The 20,935-nt window shown below is 39.9% G+C and overlaps 1 protein-coding gene across 1 annotated transcript in view; it reads right to left on the bottom strand.

Moving 5' to 3' along the window:
• Positions 1–3,778: 3,778 nt before the first annotated feature.
• The window catches only part of LOC118116247, a 137,560-nt gene continuing 120,403 nt past the window's right edge, over positions 3,779–20,935 (bottom strand). Inside the window, exons 15-22 of the mRNA XM_047341687.1 lie at positions 19,319–19,424; positions 18,928–19,184; positions 17,018–17,123; positions 16,624–16,883; positions 15,538–15,643; positions 6,078–6,334; positions 4,167–4,269; positions 3,779–4,032 (exon numbers count right to left, since the gene is read on the bottom strand). Of these exons, the coding sequence (XP_047197643.1) occupies positions 3,779–4,032; positions 4,167–4,269; positions 6,078–6,334; positions 15,538–15,643; positions 16,624–16,883; positions 17,018–17,123; positions 18,928–19,184; positions 19,319–19,424 (1,449 nt within the window). The remainder of the gene's footprint in view (positions 4,033–4,166; positions 4,270–6,077; positions 6,335–15,537; positions 15,644–16,623; positions 16,884–17,017; positions 17,124–18,927; positions 19,185–19,318; positions 19,425–20,935) is intronic.

The raw sequence follows: 20,935 nt of genomic DNA, 5'->3' as shown, positions 1-20,935 counted from the left end.
AATCCTCTCCTGGCTCCACCTGCCTCGTCTGTAACAGGCTCCACATGTGAACAGTGTCGGACTGTGATGCAGCACAATGTTGGCACAGACACGACGGAGGATAAACACCCTCTCAGCTCCATAACTAGAGCACAAGAAAAGCATCACTGTGTTCTCCTCTTCCTCTCAGCTGCCCTGCTCCACCTCTCCATGCTGTTTACTTTGTTCAAAAACACATCTAACATCCTTTTATTTTCCTGCAAAGAAGTTCGAATCTCGCGTTTCCAAAGCAACATAACTGCGTGTTGGAAATAAAAACACATCCATCGTTGGGAAGTGGTTTTTTTCATTTTATTCTACTTCGGTCATTACATTGAATATATAATGAAGAATTAGTCACAACGCAACAAATTAGTTGGATGAAAAATGGAAACATGTATTAAATGTCTTTGCTAAATATATTTTTTAAATGAGGAAGAAAATCATTTACACTGAAGAAATGTATCTTAAATTGTGTTTTATTGCAAATGTTGTGTGCAAATGATTATTTGATCCGTTTAAAAAGTAAGAAAATGACATGAAAGACAAAGAAGAAACATCCTAACATCATCACATCACATTTCAATTAGCTAGCGCTTTTTATCCAAAAATTAATAAAAACATCAACCATGAGAGAACAAACCCAGAACAGCAAAGTCAAGTACAATTTGCTTCAAGAAAGCCAAACTACAAAGTGCTATGTAAGTGTTATATAAGTGCTACTAGATATATATAGGTGCTACTGAACAGATGTAGAAGTATATATTTTATCTTTTATCCAAGAATTGAAGTCTGAAAGATGTGTCTTTAGTCTGATCATCCAGATGGGATTTAATGCCTTATTGTCTTATCTGATTCAAAGGTCAAGTCTTTTAACTGTGTTGAACAACAACCTTTCTCTCCAGATTGCACAAGTGAGATGATTATTTCAAAAGTTTAAATCATAATCACTGTCAACTACATGCCAACATTCGTGTGCCAGTGTTTGGGATTTGTTCTTGTTCCCTGTTCTTGTTGTCTTCCTCCTTCCTCTTAACTGCTGGGCGACCTTGAAACAGAGATCTACAATAAATGCCCCAACTACTTGGATACGTATGAGGGAGCTTAGATGGCCAAGGCTACAGAAGCTACGATCAAGCTTTAATAACCTCGAGAGACAAGATGAGACAAACGCCGTTATTTTTTAAACAATCGACAAACTGAAGGTCAAAACATTTCCATACATTTTTATTGAAGTATAATCTGGACGAGTGAATGTCACTCAGTAAAGCTCTGCCACAGTCCCCTTGAAACCACACTTAAGGTTCAATGTGTGGCAGAATCTAGTGACATCTGGTGGTGAAGTGTAGTGTTGCAGCTGAACACCCCTCACCTCACCCTCCCCTTCCAAACATGAGAAGAACCTGTACAGCAACCTAAAATTAGTCATGAGAAACTCAAAGGTTTAGTTTTGTCAGTCTGAGCTACTGTAAAAAACATGGCTGCCTCCGTGGTGAGGACCTGCTCTGATATTAAATACTCAAAAGAGTATTTAAATATAAAGTATGTTCCTATAAAATGTTAAATATAAGCGACCCCATTGCCGGGTAGAAAAGCAACAATTCATACAATTTAGATGAAACACTAATTGGAAGCATCACTAGGATTGTGTATATTCAATTTCTGCAATAGATCCTTTCACTAAATCTTACACACTGGACCTTTAATAAGCTGTGATATGGTTGGTTGAACATTCTGGATTATTATGTATGCGACACAGTGAAAGGTGACAGATGAACCCAGTGATTAAGGATTTGTTCATCTTCCTGTAGTGTTTGAAATATCACAATGGACTCACATCTGCATGTATTCAGTTGCAGGAGATTGTGTTAAATAAATAAATAGAAGATAAATAGATAAAGGGCTCAATAAAATGAGTTTTAACTGCATCTGTGCCTGCTGCTGATTCAGTTAAATGTTTCGAAGCTTGTTTACTCTATTATAAATCATGTTCTGGTCTTTCTGTTCACATGGCATCTGAGTTTATTATAAGCACGATTGTTCACATAATGTAAAGATGTGTGGTTTCCCTGTGGGCTACTTAAGAAACTGAACTAAACAAACTAAGCTTTACCTGATTAGAAACTGTTTATAAAACAGATTTACCAACAATAACATTAAATTGCTATTACTACTATTTAAAGATGTATCTTCCAGTATTAATCAATTATTTCCTCTGCAATAACCTTTCGAATATTTATATTCCTCTCGGTCATTTTAATCGTTTCCACACATTTCCGCTCTATATATTGACTTCAATTTGGTTATTTACATTCATATTATTTTAAAGTAGAGTTATTAGTTAGTAATATCAAGCCTCATTAACATTTTTTGTAATAAGGGTTTGATAACGACATAAAGATATATATCAGCTGATGTTTTAGCATCAAATGTTTATCTAATATCAGTATCTCCACTACATGCACTTCAGCAGATAACTGGCAAGATCTGTCTCTTTGATTCTTTTTGAGTCATGTCAGAGTTGGCAGAGAGGAAACTTCTCAGTTAGCGGGCGTTCAGACCATGACTCACTTTGTGGAGAAAACAGAAAGGAAGACTTCGTCTACTGTCAATCGCCTTTTAAAAAACACAACATCTGCCACTAATTTTGCTTTGTGGAAGAGTTAACGAGGTTAACGAACCCAACAGTTAATTACACACCTGCCGAGACTCTGCCTTGCGTATGCATCCGATAGCAAAGATGCGCACAGTTGTAAGTGTCCAACTGTGTACTCGCTGACCCACCATCTCACAGGCCTCCTCCCACTATGATGGAGCTCACAGAAATATATGTCATCGAAGATTGTTGACCACCAGGTGACGGTGATTGCCGACCACATCGGCAAACCTCTCATGCTTCACCTTTCGATTGCTGCTGCTTGAAGCTCAGGCAGGCCAGATGACTGACCACCTGTGTGTTTTATAGAAAAGACAAACAGGAAGAACAGGAGAGCAAAAAAGGAAAGGAGGAAGGTGCATCATGAAATACACGTCATGTCCATGTGATATTCTAACATGAATATAGTTATCCCACTTCCTCCCTGTCTGTGTGAGAATGAACCACTTCATTCTCTCACGATGTGGTGACCCTGCTGATAGGTTACATCACGGAAGATCTTGATCAGGTCTCTGGTTTTCCATTAAACTAAAAACATGAAAAATACAAATTGGATATTTTTACCTCAAGTATTTTGATTTATTTCCCTTACTAATTTCTCTCTCTCTCTCTCTCTCTCTCTCTCTCTCTCTCTATTTATATTCCTCTCGAGGGTCATTTTAATCATATCCACACATTTCACGCTCTATATATTAGCTTTATTTTGATATATTTATATTCAGATTAATTTAAAGTAGAGTTTACAATTAAACAGTATAATATCAAGCCTCATCTACATTTTATGTAATAAGGGTTTGATAACGACACCATAGGAATATATATCAGCTGATGTATTAGTATCATAAATGTTTTATATCCCCAATATCAGTATCTCCACTACATGCACTTCAGATAACTATTAGGAATCCTGTCTCTTTGATTCTTTTGAGTCATATCAGAGTTGTAGAGAGAGCTTCTCAGTTAGCGGAGCGTTCAAGACCATGACTCACTTTGTGGAGAAAACAGAAAGGAAGACTCGTCTGCTGTCAATCGCCTTTTAAAAAACACAACATCTACCCACTAATTTTGCTGTGGAAGAGTTAACGAGGTTAACGAACCCAACAGTTAGATACACACCTTGCCGTATCGCATCTCGGTAGCAAAGTGCTCACAGTTATAAGTGGCAACGTTGTACGGTAGCTCGCTGCCCACCATCACACAGGCCTCCTTCACTATGGTCATAGGCTTACGAGCATCGTACTTTTCATCCAGCAGATTGTTGACCTGGTGACGGTGATTGCCGACCACATCGGTGAGCTTCTCACGCTTCACCTTTCCATTGCTGCTCAGAAGCTCAGACGAGCCAGATGAGTGACCACCTGTGTGTTTTATAGAAAAGACAAACAGGAAGAACAGGGAGGCAAAGAAAGAGGAAAGGAGGAAGGTGCCATCATGAAATACACGTCATGTCCATGTGATATTCTAACGTGAATATATTTATCACTTCACTCACCGTCTGTAGTGAAATGAACCACTTCATTCTCTCCGATGTAAACGGCCCAGTGCTGATAGGGTCCACGGAAGATCTCGATCAGGTCTCCTGGTTTTCCATTAAACTAAAATGAAACATGAAAATACAAATAAAAATAATAAAGTGGAGGGAGCTTCCGGAAAAACTCTCTATGGGCTAATGGTAAAAACACTAAACATAAAAAAACTCAATGGACGGAGTGACACTGCTTGGAGGAGCTATTTTGGTGGAGCCCAAGAAACCGCACCTCAGTGGAGGTCGCTTTATAAACCTCCACTGAGTAAGAGACACGGAGACCTCCAGTGGAGGTTGCTCCATGGCATCATGGCGGTGAACGCTTTTGTCTCCATAATCAAGAACACAGTGGAAGACAAATGCCCTTTTTGTGGTAGAAAGGAAGCAATCTTTCACTGTTTTTATGAGTGTCACCGTCTCTCTGATTTGTTTCTGTTTTTACAAGTTGTTGTTACCAGTTTTAAAGAGGTTTTTAACAAGCAGGTTTTTATTCATGGTTTTAAATACACTCGCCAACAAAAACAGAAAAGCCATCTTTTAAACTTTGTTTTAGGGCAGGCTAAGATGTCCGTGTACATAACCAGGAAGAGGAAGGTAGAGCAGAACGTCCACATTGAGTCGGTCCCTGTCTGTGTCAACATGATTAGATCCAGACTGTTGGTTGATTGTAGTTTTTATAAAGCAGCAGGTGACCTGGACTCTTTTAATGATCTGTGGTGTTTTCAAGATGTTTTATGTTCGGTGACAACTCGAGAACTCCTTTGTGCTGATTATCTGGTGGGATTCTTTTATTTATTTATTTAAAGCTAAATGTGTAATTTAAAATAATTTATCAGGTGTTTCAATGTGTATTGTCAAAAATAGTGCCGAATAAAGTTGTTTTCAAAATTCAAAATTCTCCCTCTCCCTCTCTCTCTCTCTCTCATCTCTCTCCCTCTCTCTCTCTCTCTCTCTCTCTCTCCCTCTCTCTCCCTCTCTCTCTCTCTCTCTCTCTCTCTCTCTCTCTCTCTCTCTCTCTCCCTCTCTCTCCCTCTCCCTCTCTCTCTATCTCTCTCCCTCTCTCTCTCTCCTCTCTCCCTCTCTCTCTCTCTCTCTCTCCCTCCCTCTCTCTCTCTCTCTCTCTCTCTCTCTCTCTCTCTCTCTCTCTCTCTCTCTCTCTCTCTCTCTCTCTCTCTCTCCTCCTTTTGTTTCTGAAATGCTCTGATCAGTCTTTATATATCTTCTCCTTTGTTAGATCTGTTTTTGTCTTTGTTCAGGTCCGATTCTGTTCAGTTACATTTGGTTAAAGTTTATAAAACTTAAGTTCTGTTCAGTCGACCCCTTATGGAGCCAGAACTCTGTATTTTCTTCACTTTTAGCTGAATAAAACCCTTTATTGTTGAAAACCATTCAGAATATTTATATTCCTCTCGAGGGTCATTTGAATCATTTCCACACATTTCACGCTCTATATATTTGCTTGAATTTGATTTATTTATATTCATATTCATTTAAAGTAGAGTTTACAATTAAACAGTATAATATCAAGCCTCATCTACATTTTATGTAATAAGGGTTTGATAACGACACCATAGGAATATATATCAGCTGATGTTTTAGTATCATAAATGTTTTATATCCCCAATATCAGTATCTCCACTACATGCACTTCAGATAACTATTAGGAATCCTGTCTCTTTGATTCTTTTGAGTCATATCAGAGTTGTAGAGAGAGCTTCTCAGTTAGCGGAGCGTTCAAGACCATGACTCACTTTGTGGAGAAAACAGAAAGGAAGACTCGTCTACTGTCAATCGCCTTTTAAAAAACACAACATCTACCCACTAATTTTGCTGTGGAAGAGTTAACGAGGTTAACGAACCCAACAGTTAGATACACACCTGCCGGGACTCTGCCTTGCCGTATCGCATCTCGGTAGCAAAGTGCTTGCTGTTGTAAGTGTCAACGTTGTACTGTAGCTCGCTGTCCATCATGTCACGTGCCTCCTTCACTATGGTCATAGGCATACGAGCCTTGTACATGTCATCCAGCAGATTGTTGACCTGGTGACGGTCATTGCCGACCACATCGGCGAACTTCTCAATCTTCACCTTTCCATTGCTGCTCAGAAGCTCCGACGAGCCAGATGAGTCACCACCTGTGTGTTTTATAGAAAAGACAAAGGAAGAACAGGAGGCAAAAAGAGGAAAGGAGGAAGGTGCCATCATGAAATACACGTCATGTCCATGTGATATTCTAACGTGAATATAATTATCACTTCACTCACCCTTGTTAACTAAATGAACCACTTCATTCTTTCCGATGTAGACGGCCCAGTGCTGATAGGGTCCATCACGGAAGATCTGGATCAGGTCTCCTTTATTTCCTTTAAACTAAAAAGAAACATGAAAATACAAATATAAATAATAAACTGGACATGTAGTCAATGTAAATGTGCAGTGATCAAAGTGCTCTTCATCGTGGCTTCCTGTTGTATTTGTTTGTGTGCACGAGCACGAGGGTCATACGACGACACAGCCCTGCCACAGGTTGACGTACGAAAGAAACTCCACTAATGTATCAGGACTTGGAGGAAAGTTTACTTGAGTCGTTTTCACACCTAAAAGTCTGAAACCAACATTGTTTCCATTTGATCTGTTTAGATTTGGTTTCACATTGTAATTCATGGAGCGCACTAAACATTTGTCAGAGATACGTACGTCCTGTGGTCATCAGCTTCGTGGACTGAGACCACCTTCACTTGACATTGATTAGATTGTAGACAACATGTGTTTCTGACATCCACGTGTTCAGGTGCTGTATTCACCAAGTGGTTTGAATAAAGTGCATGTGAAAAAAGGTCGTGTTTCGTTTGATGGGAGAAAACTAATGAACCCAGTGATTTCATTAGTTTTGTTGGAACTCTGTCATCATTTAGATTTTACTCTCACAAAATGAACGTCCTTGGCGTTCAAGCATTAAATCATCAGAGGTGAAGACAACAAGAAGTTCTGTTGAAGTTGTGAAGAAGTTGAGGCAGCATTAAATCAGAAAGTCCAAACTCTGCAGTTCTAGTTTTCACTTTCACTTTCACTTTCTCTCTCTCTTTCTCTCTCTCTCTCTCTCTCTCTCTCTCTCTCTCTCTCTCTCTCTCTCTCTCTCCTCCTTTTGTTTCTGAAATGCTCTGGGGTCTCATTTATAACCGTTGTGTACGCTCAAAACAGGGCCTGAAACATGCGTGCGCCACTTCTCACGCAAATGTTGGGATTTATAAAAACAAACTTGACGGGAAAATTTGCGTATTTCCACACAAACTCTGACCCATGCGTACGAACGTTTTGGAGACGGGAAAGTGGCGACGAACGTGAGGTGGTGAACTGAAGCAGATTATTGATCCACTTCATCATTTACATTAAAACCAACAGCTTTAGTTGTGCTCGTATGACATAACTGTTCCACACGAACCTTTTAATTAAAAATATATAAAACAACTTACAGCAAATTACGTTTAGATTCCATTTAACAGCAGAGTTACGGAGCTGAGTCATTAATAGGTTTTAATAATATCTTCTGACACTGCGCGTGTATCATCAGATCACTGCAGTGACGGACTGTGCCATCAGGCGCACAGAGCGACCTGGAGATCACTTACAAGAAATGAAAAACTTTCCAAATAATACCCCAGAGTGGAGGTGAGGATCCACTGATGTGAGGGAATCGGTCCGATGCTCTAAATAAATAAATACTGACGTGACACTGGTGCGTGATTCTGCGGGATGTGTGAGCGAATGGAAGGATGAGGAGGAAATGAGGGTTCAGCGATGTCTGATCAGCTGATATAGATTCTATTGATCTGTGATCTGTGATCTTTTTATTTTCAGGCGGTTCTTTCTATCGTCTTCACTCTCACTCACTGTGTTAACAGCAGCAGCAGAGTATCAGTGTATTTTCTTTATTAGTGACATCACTGCTGTCCCATGAATCGCTCTTCACCCCCACCTCACTAACAAACACCTCGATGTCAGTGTCAGAAAGTTTCACTTCCTCTTCTCATCGCTTGATGCCGTGACTCCGTCAGGACTCACGGTGGAAACCCATTGGTCAGCAGCATAATTTAATATTCATGCCGTGCTTTGCATTGACCATTTATGGTTGAAAGTGGGCGTGTGGAGGGCGGATTTGGAGGCAGATCCACGTACGAACGTTTCCAGGTGGACTGTGATTTATAAAGCGAACATTGCGTTCAGGTGTGCGTGCGCACGGTTTTATAAATCGGAATTTTCTTTGGCGTACGCCATTTCCGGCTTTTGGGCGTACGTAAACTTTTAGTATGAATCCTACGCAATGTTTGATAAATGAGACCCCAGATCAGTCATTATATATCTTCCTCTTAGTTAGATCTGTTTTTGTCTTTGTTCAGATCCGATTCTGTTCAGTTACATTTGGTTAAAGTTTATAAAACTTAAGTTCTGTTCGCTTTGTTGCCGTGGCAGAGTTGGCGTTGGCGCAACAGCCAGCGCACTACTCAGGCATCCCCTAAACACAGTGCGGCTGATCGCTGGCGTGGGATCGCTCCGCCAGGGACCTTCGGGGCGCAGTAGCGGGTCTACTTGCTTGATTCAGCTACAGCCGTGGAGACTCTCATCCTCCGGGTTGCTGTGTGGCTGAACTTTAGCTTGATAGGTGTGGCCCTGTTCCTTCGTCGGCCGACATTGGCCACCACGCTTCAGACGGCCCTGCTGTTCTGGCTGATAAGGCACTGTCCTGGCTTTAAAGGAAGTGTTATCTCTCTTTCACTGTGGCTCTCCAAGGTCATTTGAGTTGACGCGTGGAGTGACTACCCGGAGGGACGCCTAACTTTTATTAATATTCTAATTCTATTAGCGGAGTATCTGTGTACTCGTCCAGACTGTTTGTAGCAGTCCTGAACACCTCCCAATCTGTACAGTCCAAGCACGCCTGAAGATCCTCCACAGCTTCACTGGTCCACTGCTTTGAAGTCCTCACAACAGGTTTGCAGAGTTTTAGTTTCTGCCTGTATGCAGGAATCAAATGGACCATGACGTGGTCGAGAGTCCCAGTGCAGCCCGGGGACGGCGTGATAGGCACTGCTTACTGTGGTGTAACAGTGATCCAGAATATTCTCCTCTCTGGTCGGGCATTTAATAAATTGTTTGTATTTGGGGAGTTCGCGGGTGAGATTTCCTTTGTTAAAGTCACGGAGGACAATAACTAAGGAGTCCGGGTTAGTCTGTTCCACACTCAGTATCTGGTCGGCGAGCATGCGTTGTGCCTCTTGCACGTTAGCCTGCGGTGGAATGTAAACACCGACCAGAATGAATGAAATGAACTCACGGGAGTAGAAGGGTTTGCATTGGATAAAAATACGCACAAGCGAACCGGCATGTTTAACTCTCCTCCGTCGCTTCACTGTATGTCTGAAGGTGAGGGCACCTTTGACCAGAATATCCAAAATTTCGACAGATGAGGCAATAAAAGTCAGAAATGAATTCTCAGGAGTTATGACCTTGATGTTCATGAGCATTTCTCTGGTGAAAGAGCTCCGGTTCTTAGGCAAAACACTGAATTAACTAACGAAACAAGACAAAACATCGTGCACCAACACACCGAGGCAGTCTCCGGCGCCATCTTGGTTTAACACTGACATGTTTTAATTATCTTTTTGTTGTTGGTCAGGTGCTGTGGGCCTGAGGCGGCGACCCAATCCCTGGTGGTGGCGTTTTCTTCACGACCCGTTTTGTTGGTTTGCGGTGTCACGGGTGGTTAGTTTATTAATCCTTCCCTTTTTCATTTGGTTCTCGTCGCCGTGGTAAGTCCCAGCCCTGTCCCTGTGTTGCTCTTGTCTAAAGTGTTTAATTTCATATGTTAATTTGTGTTCTGTTGATTGTTTGTTTCATTGTGCTTTTTGTTTGCATTTATTGAGTTACATTAAAGTTCTTTTCTGAGTAAAACACGTCTCTTGCCCTGTGATAAACACGAACCTGTGCTGTTGCACACCAGAGTTTACTCATTTCCTGGAGGTGAAATTCCCCAGGTGGCGTTGTTGCAATCCCTCATTATCCCGGCTTTCCCTCACGCTACACACACATTTCATGCTCTATATTTATCTATATTTATATAGATTTATTATATATACTGCTCTTTATTTATATCATGCTTTATTTTGAATTATTTATATTCATATTAATTTAAAGTAGAGTTTACAATTAAACAGTATAATATCAAGCCTCATTTACATTTTATGTAATAAGGGTTTGATAATGACACCATAGGAATATATATCAGCCGATGTATTAGTATCAGAAATGTTTTATATCCCCAATATCAGTATCTCCACTACATGCACTTCAGATAACTATTGGCCCTGCTCTCTCTCTGTCTCTCTCTTCTTGTTTCTGAAATGCTCTGATCAGTCATTATATATCTTCTCCTTTGTTAGATCTGTTTTTGTCTTTGTTCAGATCCGATTCTGTTCAGTTACATTTGATTAAAGTTTATAAAAATTAGTTCTGTTCAGTCGACCCTTATGGACCAGAACTCTGTATTTTGTGCTTTTTAGGTTCACAAATAAAATTAAAACAGTTTCACTGTAAAGGAACAAAACTAAATCTACTGTAAGTCATGAGCAGCAGGAGACTCACCTGCTTGGTTGGTGCCATGTCTTCAGCTCTTCGTCTATCAGCTTCTGTCACATCCTGTGTGTGTGCACTGGACTACTGCAGATAAAGAACCTCTCCCAACTTCACAATCATTTCCTGTAAGTGGGCGAAGTTTAATTTCTCTAGAAATGTCCAGCAGCAACTCTGCATTCAGGTTTTGACCATTTGTGAAGCTGTGAGAGAACATTTGCACGATTGAAACAATTTCAAATACAAATCTAACATCCTTATATATTTCCTGCAAAGTACAGATACTCGTTTCAAAAGTCAAATAACACATGTTGAAATAAAAACCAAATCCATTGTTGGGAAGATAGTTTTCATTCAATTCTACTTGATTATTACATTAAATATATAATGAAGAATTGATCACAACAACAAAAATGAGTACAATGAAAAAAGGAAACATGTGATAAATGTCTTTTATAAATATATTTTTTACATTCACAGTTTAGATTCAAGTCTTGAAGTTAGAAAAATCATTTTCACTGAAGAAAGACTTAAATTAGTTCTGATAAAAGGTCCAGTCTTTTAACTGTGTTGAAGGAACCACAACAACCGTTTTCTCTCTAGTCTACACAAGTGAAATTGTTTATTTAAATAGTTTCAATCATAATCAATGTCGGCTGCATCAACTCAAATAATGGAGAGATCTTTCTTGTCATGTTTCTGTCTCATTAGTGCCAGTGTTGATGATGTCTTCTTGTTTTCTTCCTGTAGTCTTCCTCTTCCTCTTCCTCTTCCTCTTCCTCTTCCAGTGTGTAGAATTTTGTGAAATGTAGTGGTGAAGTGTCATGTTGCAGCTGAACACCCCTCACCTTACCCTCCCCTTCCAAACATGAGGAGACTCACCCTTCGTGCCATGTCTTCAGCTCTTCATCTATCAGCTTCTGCCGCAGCCTGTGTGTGGGCACTGGACTACTGCAGATAAAGAACCTGTATAACCTGCCTGCACGGCCCAAATTTCACAATAATTTACTAGCGGAGGGCTGAGTTTCATTTCTCATGAATTTTGAAGCAGGTTCGTTCATGTTTCGACCATTTGTGACGCTGTGAGAGAACATTTGCTCAATGTAAGTATTGAGGTGGGAGGCGAATCACAGCCCGAGGATCAGATCTTATGTTCAGGAACACGTCCAAACTGGGAGAGCTGTAAGTTTCACTTCTCCCCAGCTCCTCGTTGAGAGCTTGAAACAGGAAGGCCTCAGTCAGAGCAACACTGGGATCCCGTCGTCCTTTAGCAGGATGTTTGGAGAGATTCCCCCACTCAGATCAATGCTGCTGTGCTTTGTATGAAAAGCAGCTGTCATACAGTAAGTCCTGCTCCGGGCCAAGAGACACTTGAACCATCACAGCTACAAGTGTAACCCTCATCTCAACACTTACACCTGACCCACTTTCAAAAAACATCCTGACTCTGTAAAAACACCTTTATTTCCACAAATGTCTCCACTTGAAAGTTATAACACTCATATTGGTCCTCACAGAGATAGAGACATAAGAGCATGCACCCCACACACACACACACACACACACACACACATGCAGCATGTAGATCTGTGTGAATCCTCCTGGCTCCACCTGCCTCGTCTGTAACAGGCTCCACATGTGAACAGTGTCGGACTGTGATGCAGCACAATGTTGGCACAGACACGACGGAGGATAAACACCCTCTCAGCTCATAACTAGAGCACAAGAAAAGCATCACTGTGTTCTCCTCTTCCTCTCCGCTGCCCTGCTCCACCTCTCACCGCTTCATTTACTTTGTTCAAAACACATCTAACATCTTTTTATTTTCCTGCAAAGTTCAGATACGCGTTTCAAAAGCAACATAACACAACGTGTTGAAATAAAAAACACATCCATCGTTGGGAAGATAGTTTTCATTTTATTCTACTTCGGTCATTACATTGAATATATAATGAAGAATTGATCACAACGCAACAAATTAGTTGGATGAAAAATGGAAACATGTGATAAATGTCTTTGCTAAATATATTTTTTAAATGAGGAAAATCATTTACACTGAAGAAATGTATCTTAAATTGTGTTTTATTGCAAATAAATTGTGTGCAAATGATTATTTGATCCGTTTAAAAAGTGAAAATGACATGAAAGACAAAGAAACATCCCTAACATCACATCACATCACATTTCAATTAGCTGACGCTTTTATCCAAAGTGACAATAAGAGCATCAACCATGAGAGAACAAACCCAGAACAACAAGAATCAAGTACAATTTGCTTCAAGAAAGCCAAACTACAAAGTGCTATATGTAAGTGTTATATAAGTGCTACTAGATATATATAGGTGCTACTAAACAGATATAGAAGTATATATTTTATCTTTTATCCAAGGTGAAGTCTGAAGAGATGTGTCTTTAGTCTGATCATCCAGATGATTTAATGCCTTATTGTCATATCTGATTCAAGGTCAAGTCTTTTAACTGTGTTGAACAACAACCTTTTTCTCTCAGATTGCACAAGTGAGATCGTTTATTTAAAAGTTTAAATCATAATCACTGTCAGCTACATGCCAACATTCATTGTTGCCAGTGTTTGGGATTTGTTCTTGTTTTGTTCTTGTTGTCTTCCTCTTCCTCTTAACTGCTGGAATGACTGCGAAACAGAGATCTACATAAAGCAAATGCCCCAACTACTTGGATACGTATGAGGAGACTTACATGGCCAAGGCTGAGAAGCCTGCGATCAAAGCTTTAATAACCTGTGAGAGACAAGATGAGACAAACCGTTATTTTTAAACAATCGACAAACTGAAGGTCAAAACATTTTGATAATTTTTCATTGAAATATAATCTGGACGAGTGGAATGTCACTCAGTAAAGCTCTGCCACAGTCCCCTTATGAAACCACACTTAAAGGTTCAATGTGTAGAATCTAGTGACATCTAGTGGTGAAGTGTCAGGTTGCAGCTGAACACCCCTCACCCCACCCTCCCCTTCCAAACATCAGAGAGAACCTGTGGCAGCTTCAGTCGTCATAGAAACTCAAAAGGTTTAGTTTGTCCAGTCTGGGCTACTGTAAAAAACATGGCTGCCTCCATGGAGAGGACCTGCTCCTGATGTAAATATGAAGTATTTAAATATAAAGTATATTCATATAAAGTATTTAAATATAAACGACCCATTCTAGGGTAAAGAAAACAACAATTCATACAATTTAGATGAAACACACTAGTGGAAGCATCACTAGGATTATTTAATATTCAATTTCTGCCAATAGATCCTTTCACCTAAATCTTACACACTGGACCTTTAATGGCTGTGAGATGGTTGGTTGAACATTCTGGATTATTATGTATACGACACAGTGAAGGTGACAGATGAACCCAGTGATTAAAGAGTTTGTTCATCTTCCTGTAGTGTTTGAAATATCACAATGGACTCACATCTGCATGTATTCAGTTGCAGGAGATTGTGTTAAATAAATAAATAGAAAGATAAATAGATAAAGGGCTCAATAAAATGAGTTTTAACTACATCTGTTCTGCTGTGATTCCAGTTGAAATGTTTCAGAAGCTTGTTTACTCTATTATAAATCATGTTCTGATTCATTCTGTTCACATGGCATCTGAGTTTATTATAAACACGATTGTTCATAATGTAAAGATGTGGTTTCCCTGTGGGCTGCAGAAACTGAACTAAACAAACTAAACTTTACCTGATTAAACCTGTTTATAAAACAGATTTACCAACAATAACATTAAATTACTATTACTACTATTTAAAGATGTATCTTCCACATTATTAATCAGTATTTCCTCTGCAATAGTCTTTCAGAATATTTATATTCCTCTCGAGGGTCATTTTAATCGTTTCCACACATTTCACGCTCTATATATTGACTTCAATTTGATTTATTTACATTCATATTATTTTAAAGTAGAGTTATTAGTTAGTAATATCAAGCCTCATTAACATTTTTTTATGTAATAAGGGTTTGATAACGACACCATAGGAATATATATCAGCTGATGTTTTAGCATCAGAAATGTTTTATATCCCCAATATCAGTATCTCCACTACATGCACTTCAGATAACTATTAGGAATCCTGTCTCTTTGATTCTTTTGAGTCATATCAGAGTTGTAGAAGAGCTTCTCAGTTAGCGGGCGTTCAAGACCATGACTCACTTTGTGGAGAAAACAGAAAGGAAGACTTGTCTGCTGTCAATCGCCTTTTAAAAAACACAACATCTACCCACTGATTTTGCTGTGGAAGAGTTAACGAGGTTAACGAACCCAACAGTTAGATACACACCTGCCGAGACTCTGCCTTTCCGTATCGCATCTCGATAGCAAAGTGCGCACAGTTGTAAGTGTCAACTGTGTACTCGCAGCCCACCATCTCACAGGCCTCCTCCACTATGATGGAAGGCTCACGAGCCTTGTATATGTCATCGAGAAGATTGTTGACCTGGTGACGGTGATTGCCGACCACATCGGCAAACCTCTCACGCTTCACCTTTCCGGTGCTGCTGCTCAGAAGCTCAGACGAGCCAGATGACTGACCACCTGTGTGTTTTATAGAAAAGACAAACAGGAAGAACAGGGAGGCAAAGAAAGAGGAAAGGAGGAAGGTGCCATCATGAAATACACGTCATGTCCATGTGATATTCTAACGTGAATATATATATATATATATATATCACTTCACTCACCGTCTGTAGTGAAATGAACCACTTCTTGTCCTCCGATGTAGACGGCCCAGTGCTGATAGGGTCCATCACGGAAGATCTTGATCAGGTCTCCTGGTTTTCCTTTAAACTAAAAAGAAACATGAAAATACAAATGGATATTTTTACCTCAAGTATTTTGATTTATTTCCCTTACTAATTTCTCTCTCTCTCTCTCTCTCTCTCTCTTTTATATTCCTCTCGAGGGTCATTTTAATCGTTTCCACACATTTCACGCTCTATATATTTGCTTTATTTTGATATATTTATATTCAGATTAATTTAAAGTAGAGTTTACAATTAAACAGTATAATATCAAGCCTCATCTACATTTTATGTAATAAGGGTTTGATAACGACACCATAGGAATATATATCAGCTGATGTATTAGTATCATAAATGTTTTATATCCCCAATATCAGTATCTCCACTACATGCACTTCAGATAACTATTAGGAATCCTGTCTCTTTGATTCTTTTGAGTCATATCAGAGTTGTAGAAGAGCTTCTCAGTTAGCGGAGCGTTCAAGACCATGACTCACTTTGTAGCGAAAACAGAAAGGAAGACTCGTCTGCTGTCAATCGCCTTTTAAAAAACACAACATCTACCCACTGATTTTGCTGTGGAAGAGTTAACGTGGTGTATGGCAATTTTCTGTGAATCAAGCACAAACTCAAACAGTTGTCTTTCGGTAAATTTAATCCAACATCTGCAGATGGACCCAAAGTACACATCACCTGAATGATATGTACAATGAGCAAAGAACAGGCATGAGAGTTGTGTTCTTATAACCCACTGCCCGCTCCAATTGGCTATCTCATTACCCTCTTTGATGTTTTATTAGGGTGGAGACATTCTCTCTTCATTTCTGGACAAGACCCCTTTGCTCAGAGACACCATCAAGTTCTGGCTTGCAAAGGCCATAGATTTAAAGTCCCTGAATAAACGTGAACCCTAAGTTTATCCCAAAGTTGCCCTTTTAGATAAACAAGTCTGTTGATGCAATCATCACATACGAAATGCAAAATTTCCATTACAGAGGTTAACGAACCCAACAGTTAGATACACACCTGCCGAGACTCTGCCTTGCCGTATCGCATCTCGGTAGCAAAGTGCTCACAGGTGTAAGTGGCAACATTGTACTGTAGCTCGCAGCCCACCATCTCACAGGCCTCCTCCACTATGGTCATAGGCTTACGAGCCTCGTACTTTTCATCCAGCAGATTGTTGACTTTGAAATGGTGATTGCTGACCACTTTGGTGAGCTTCTCACGCTTCACCTTTCCGGTGCTGCTGCTCGGATTTGCCGACGAGCCAGATGACTGACCACCTGTGTGTTTTATAGAAAAGACAAACAGGAAGAACAGGGAGGCAAAGAAAGAGGAAAGGAGGAAGGTGCCATCATGAAATACACGTCATGTCCATGTGATATTCTAACGTGAATATAGTTATCACTTCACTCACCGTCTGTAGTGAAATGAACCACTTCATTCTCTCCGATGTAGACGGCCCAGTGCTGATAGGGTCCATCACGGAAGATCTGGATCAGGTCTCCTGGTTTTCCTTTAACCTAAAAAGAAACATGAAAATAAAAATATAAATAATAAACTGGACATGTAGTCAATGTAAATGTGCAGTGATCAAAGTGCTCTTCATCGTGGCTTCCTGTTGTATTTGTTTGTGTGCATGAGCACGAGGGTCATCTGACGACACAGCCCTGCCACAGGTTGACGTACAAAAGAAACTCCACTAATGTATCAGGACTTGGAGGAAAGTTTACTTGAGTCGTTTTCACCTAAAAGTCTGAAACCAACATTGTTTCCATTTGATCTGTTTAGATTTGGTTTCACATTGTAATTCATGGAGCGCACTAAACATTTGTCAGAGATACGTACGTCCTGTGGTCATCAGCTTCGTGGACTGAGACCACCTTCACTTGACATTGATTAGATTGTAGACAACATGTGTTTCTGACATCCACGTGTTCAGGTGCTGTATTCACCAAGTGGTTTGAATAAAGTGCATGTGAAAAAAGGTCGTGTTTCGTTTGATGGGAGAAAACTAATGAACCCATTGATTTCATTAGTTTTGTTGGAACTCTATCATCATTTAGATTTTACTCTCACAAAATGAACGTCCTTGTCGTTCAAGCATTAAATCATCAGAGGTGAAGACAACAAGAAGTTCTGTTGAAGTTGTGAAGAAGTTGAGGCAGCATTAAATCAGAAAGTCCAAACTCTGCAGTTCTAGTTTTCACTCTGCAAGCGGACCAAACCACGGTTCAGTTTGACCTTGAACGCCTCTTTTGGTCGGAGGAACCTTTCACACCTGATGTTTAAATTCAGACAAACCTGAAAAGTCAAAGGGTCGTGAACAAACCAGGAAGGTGTGAAAGCGTCTTTAGAAACTAACCTGTTGTGGTTATTGTACAGATAATTTCAAACATGTCTGAAAATGGATATTTTTACCTCCAGTATTTTGATTTATTTCCATTACAAAGACCGATCTTCATGTTTATGTATTTTACTTGTTTCATCACTTTGTATCACACAAGGACTTTAACTGTCAATAACTCACTTTAGTTAATAGTTAACATTTATTTATTTATTATGTCGACCTTTTGACCTCATTTATATTACATTTTTCTCTCTCTCTCTCTCTCTCTCTCTCTCTCTCTCCTTTTGTTTCTGAAATGCTCTGATCAGTCTTTATATATCTTCTCCTTTGTTAGATCTGTTTTTGTCTTTGTTCAGGTTCGACTCTGTTCAGTTACATTTGGTTAAAGTTTATAAAACTTAAGTTCGGTTCAGTCGACCCCTTATGGACCAGAACTCTGTATTTTCTTCACTTTTAGTTAAATAAAACCCTTTATTGTTGAAAACCATTCAGAATATTTATATTCCTCTCGAGGGTCATTTTAATCATTTCCACACATTTCACGCTCTATATATTTGCTCTATTTTGATTCATTTACATTCATTTTAATTTAAAGTAGAGTTTACAATTAAACAGTCTAATATCAATCGTAATTTACATTTTATGTAATAAGGGTTTGATAACGACACCATAGGAATATATATCAGCTGATGTATTAGTATCATAAATGTTTTATATCCCCAATATCAGTATCTCCACTACATGCACTTCAGATAACTATTAGGAATCCTGTCTCTTTGATTCTTTTGAGTCATATCAGAGTTGTAGAGAGAGCTTCTCAGTTAGCGGAGCGTTCAAGACCATGACTCACTTTGTGGAGAAAACAGAAAGGAAGACTCGTCTGCTGTCAATCGCCTTTTAAAAAACACAACATCTACCCACTAATTTTGCTGTGGAAGAGTTAACGAGGTTAACGAACCCAACAGTTAGATACACACCTGCCGAGACTCTGCCTTGCCGTATCGCATCTCGATAGCAAAGTGCTTGCTGTTGTAAGTGTCAACGTTGTACTGTAGCTCGCTGTCCATCATCTCACAGGCCTCCTTCACTATGGTCATAGGCTTACGAGCATCGTACTTTTCATCCAGCAGATTGTTGACCTGGTGACGGTGATCACCGACCACATCAGTGATCTTCTCAAGCTTCACCTTTCCATTGCTGCTCAGAAGCTCCGACGAGCCAGATGAGTCACCACCTGTGTGTTTTATAGAAAAGACAAACAGGAAGAACAGGGAGGCAAAGAAAGAGGAAAGGAGGAAGGTGCCATCATGAAATACACGTCATGTCCATGTGATATTCTAACGTGAATATAGTTATCACTTCACTCACCGTCTGTAGTGAAATGAACCACTTCATTCTCTCTGATGTAGACGGCCCAGTGCTGATAGGGTCCATCACGGAAGATCTGGATCAGGTCTCCTGGTTTTCCTTTAAACTAAAAGAAACATGAAAATACAAATATAAATAATAAACTGGACATGTTGTCAATGTAAATGTGCAGTGATCAAAGTGCTCTTCATCGTGGCTTCCTGTTGTATTTGTTTGTGAGCAGGCGCGAGGTCATACGACGACACAGCCCTGCCACAGGTTGACGTTGAAAAGAAACTCCACTAATGTATCAGGACTTGGAGGAAAGTTTACTTGAGTCGTTTTCACACCTAAAAGTCTGAAACCAACATTGTTTCCATTTGATCTGTTTAGATTTGGTTTCACATTGTAATTCATGGAGCGCACTAAACATTTGTCAGAATACGACGTCCTGTGGTCATCAGCTTCGTGGACTGAGACCACCTTCATGACATTGATTAGATTGTAGACAACATGTGTTTCTGACATCCCGTGTTCAGGTGCTGTATTCACCAAGTGGTTTGAATAAAGTGCATGTGAAAAAGGTCGTGTTTCGTTTGATGGGAAAAACTAATGAACCCATTGATTTCATTAGTTTTGTTGGAACTCTGTCATCATTTAGATTTTACTCTCACAAAATGAACGTCCTTGTCGTTCAAGCATTAAATCATCAGAGGTGAAGACAACAAGAAGTTCTGTTGAAGTTGTGAAGAAGTTGAGGCAGCATTAAATCAGAAAGTCCAAACTCTGCAGTTTTAGTTTTCACTCTGCAAACGAACCAAACCACGGTTCAGTTTGACCCTGAACGCTTCTTTTGGTCGGAGGAACCTTTCACACCTGATATTTAAATTCAGACAAAGCTGAAAAGTCAAAGGGTCGTGAACAAACCAGGAAGGTGTGAAAGTGTCTTTAGAAACTAACCTGTTGTGGTTATTGCACAGACAATTTCAAACATGTCTGAAAGTGGATATTTTTACCTCCAGTATTTTGATTTATTTCCATTACAAAGACTGATCTTCATGTTTATGTATTTTACTTGTTTCATCACTTTGTATCACACAAGGACTTTAACTGTCAATAACTCACTTTAGTTAATAGTTAACATTTATTTATTTATTATGTCGACCTTTTGACCTCATTTATATTACATTTCTCTCTCTCTCTCTCTCCCTCTCTCTCTCTCTCTGTCATGGCGGAGTGAGCGTGGAGCTGAGAGCTGTGTGTGAGTGTGGAAGTGAAAGTGGGTTTAAGACAAACTTTACTGAGCTTTATCATTTAGGTTTATGTTTATTTGTTCGTCTTTAGTTGTCTAGTTGTTGTTTTTCTGTTTAGATTAGTTTGCTGAGTGAGTGTGTGAGTGTGTGTGTGCGTGTGTGCTAACAGGCAGCATGCCTGTGGTTGTGGCAGCAGCAGCCGAGTTTGAAAGGCTGACTCGCCGGCATGCCATCAAGGTGATCCCCTCAGTGGCATGTAGTGTGGCAGAGGCCGCGCTGGCTGTGGGGGAGGTGGTCGGGTGTGACTCGGTCAAGTCGGCCTCTCGGATGAACGGAGCTATCGTAATGTTTCTAGATAATACGGCGAAGGTGAGCGAGGTGGTGG

Source organism: Hippoglossus stenolepis, chromosome 10, assembly GCF_022539355.2.
Source record: "Hippoglossus stenolepis isolate QCI-W04-F060 chromosome 10, HSTE1.2, whole genome shotgun sequence".
Taxonomy (NCBI): Eukaryota; Metazoa; Chordata; class Actinopteri; order Pleuronectiformes; family Pleuronectidae; genus Hippoglossus; species Hippoglossus stenolepis.
The sequence above is the reverse complement of the archived record's forward strand: the minus strand, read 5'-3'. Positions and strand labels throughout refer to the sequence as shown.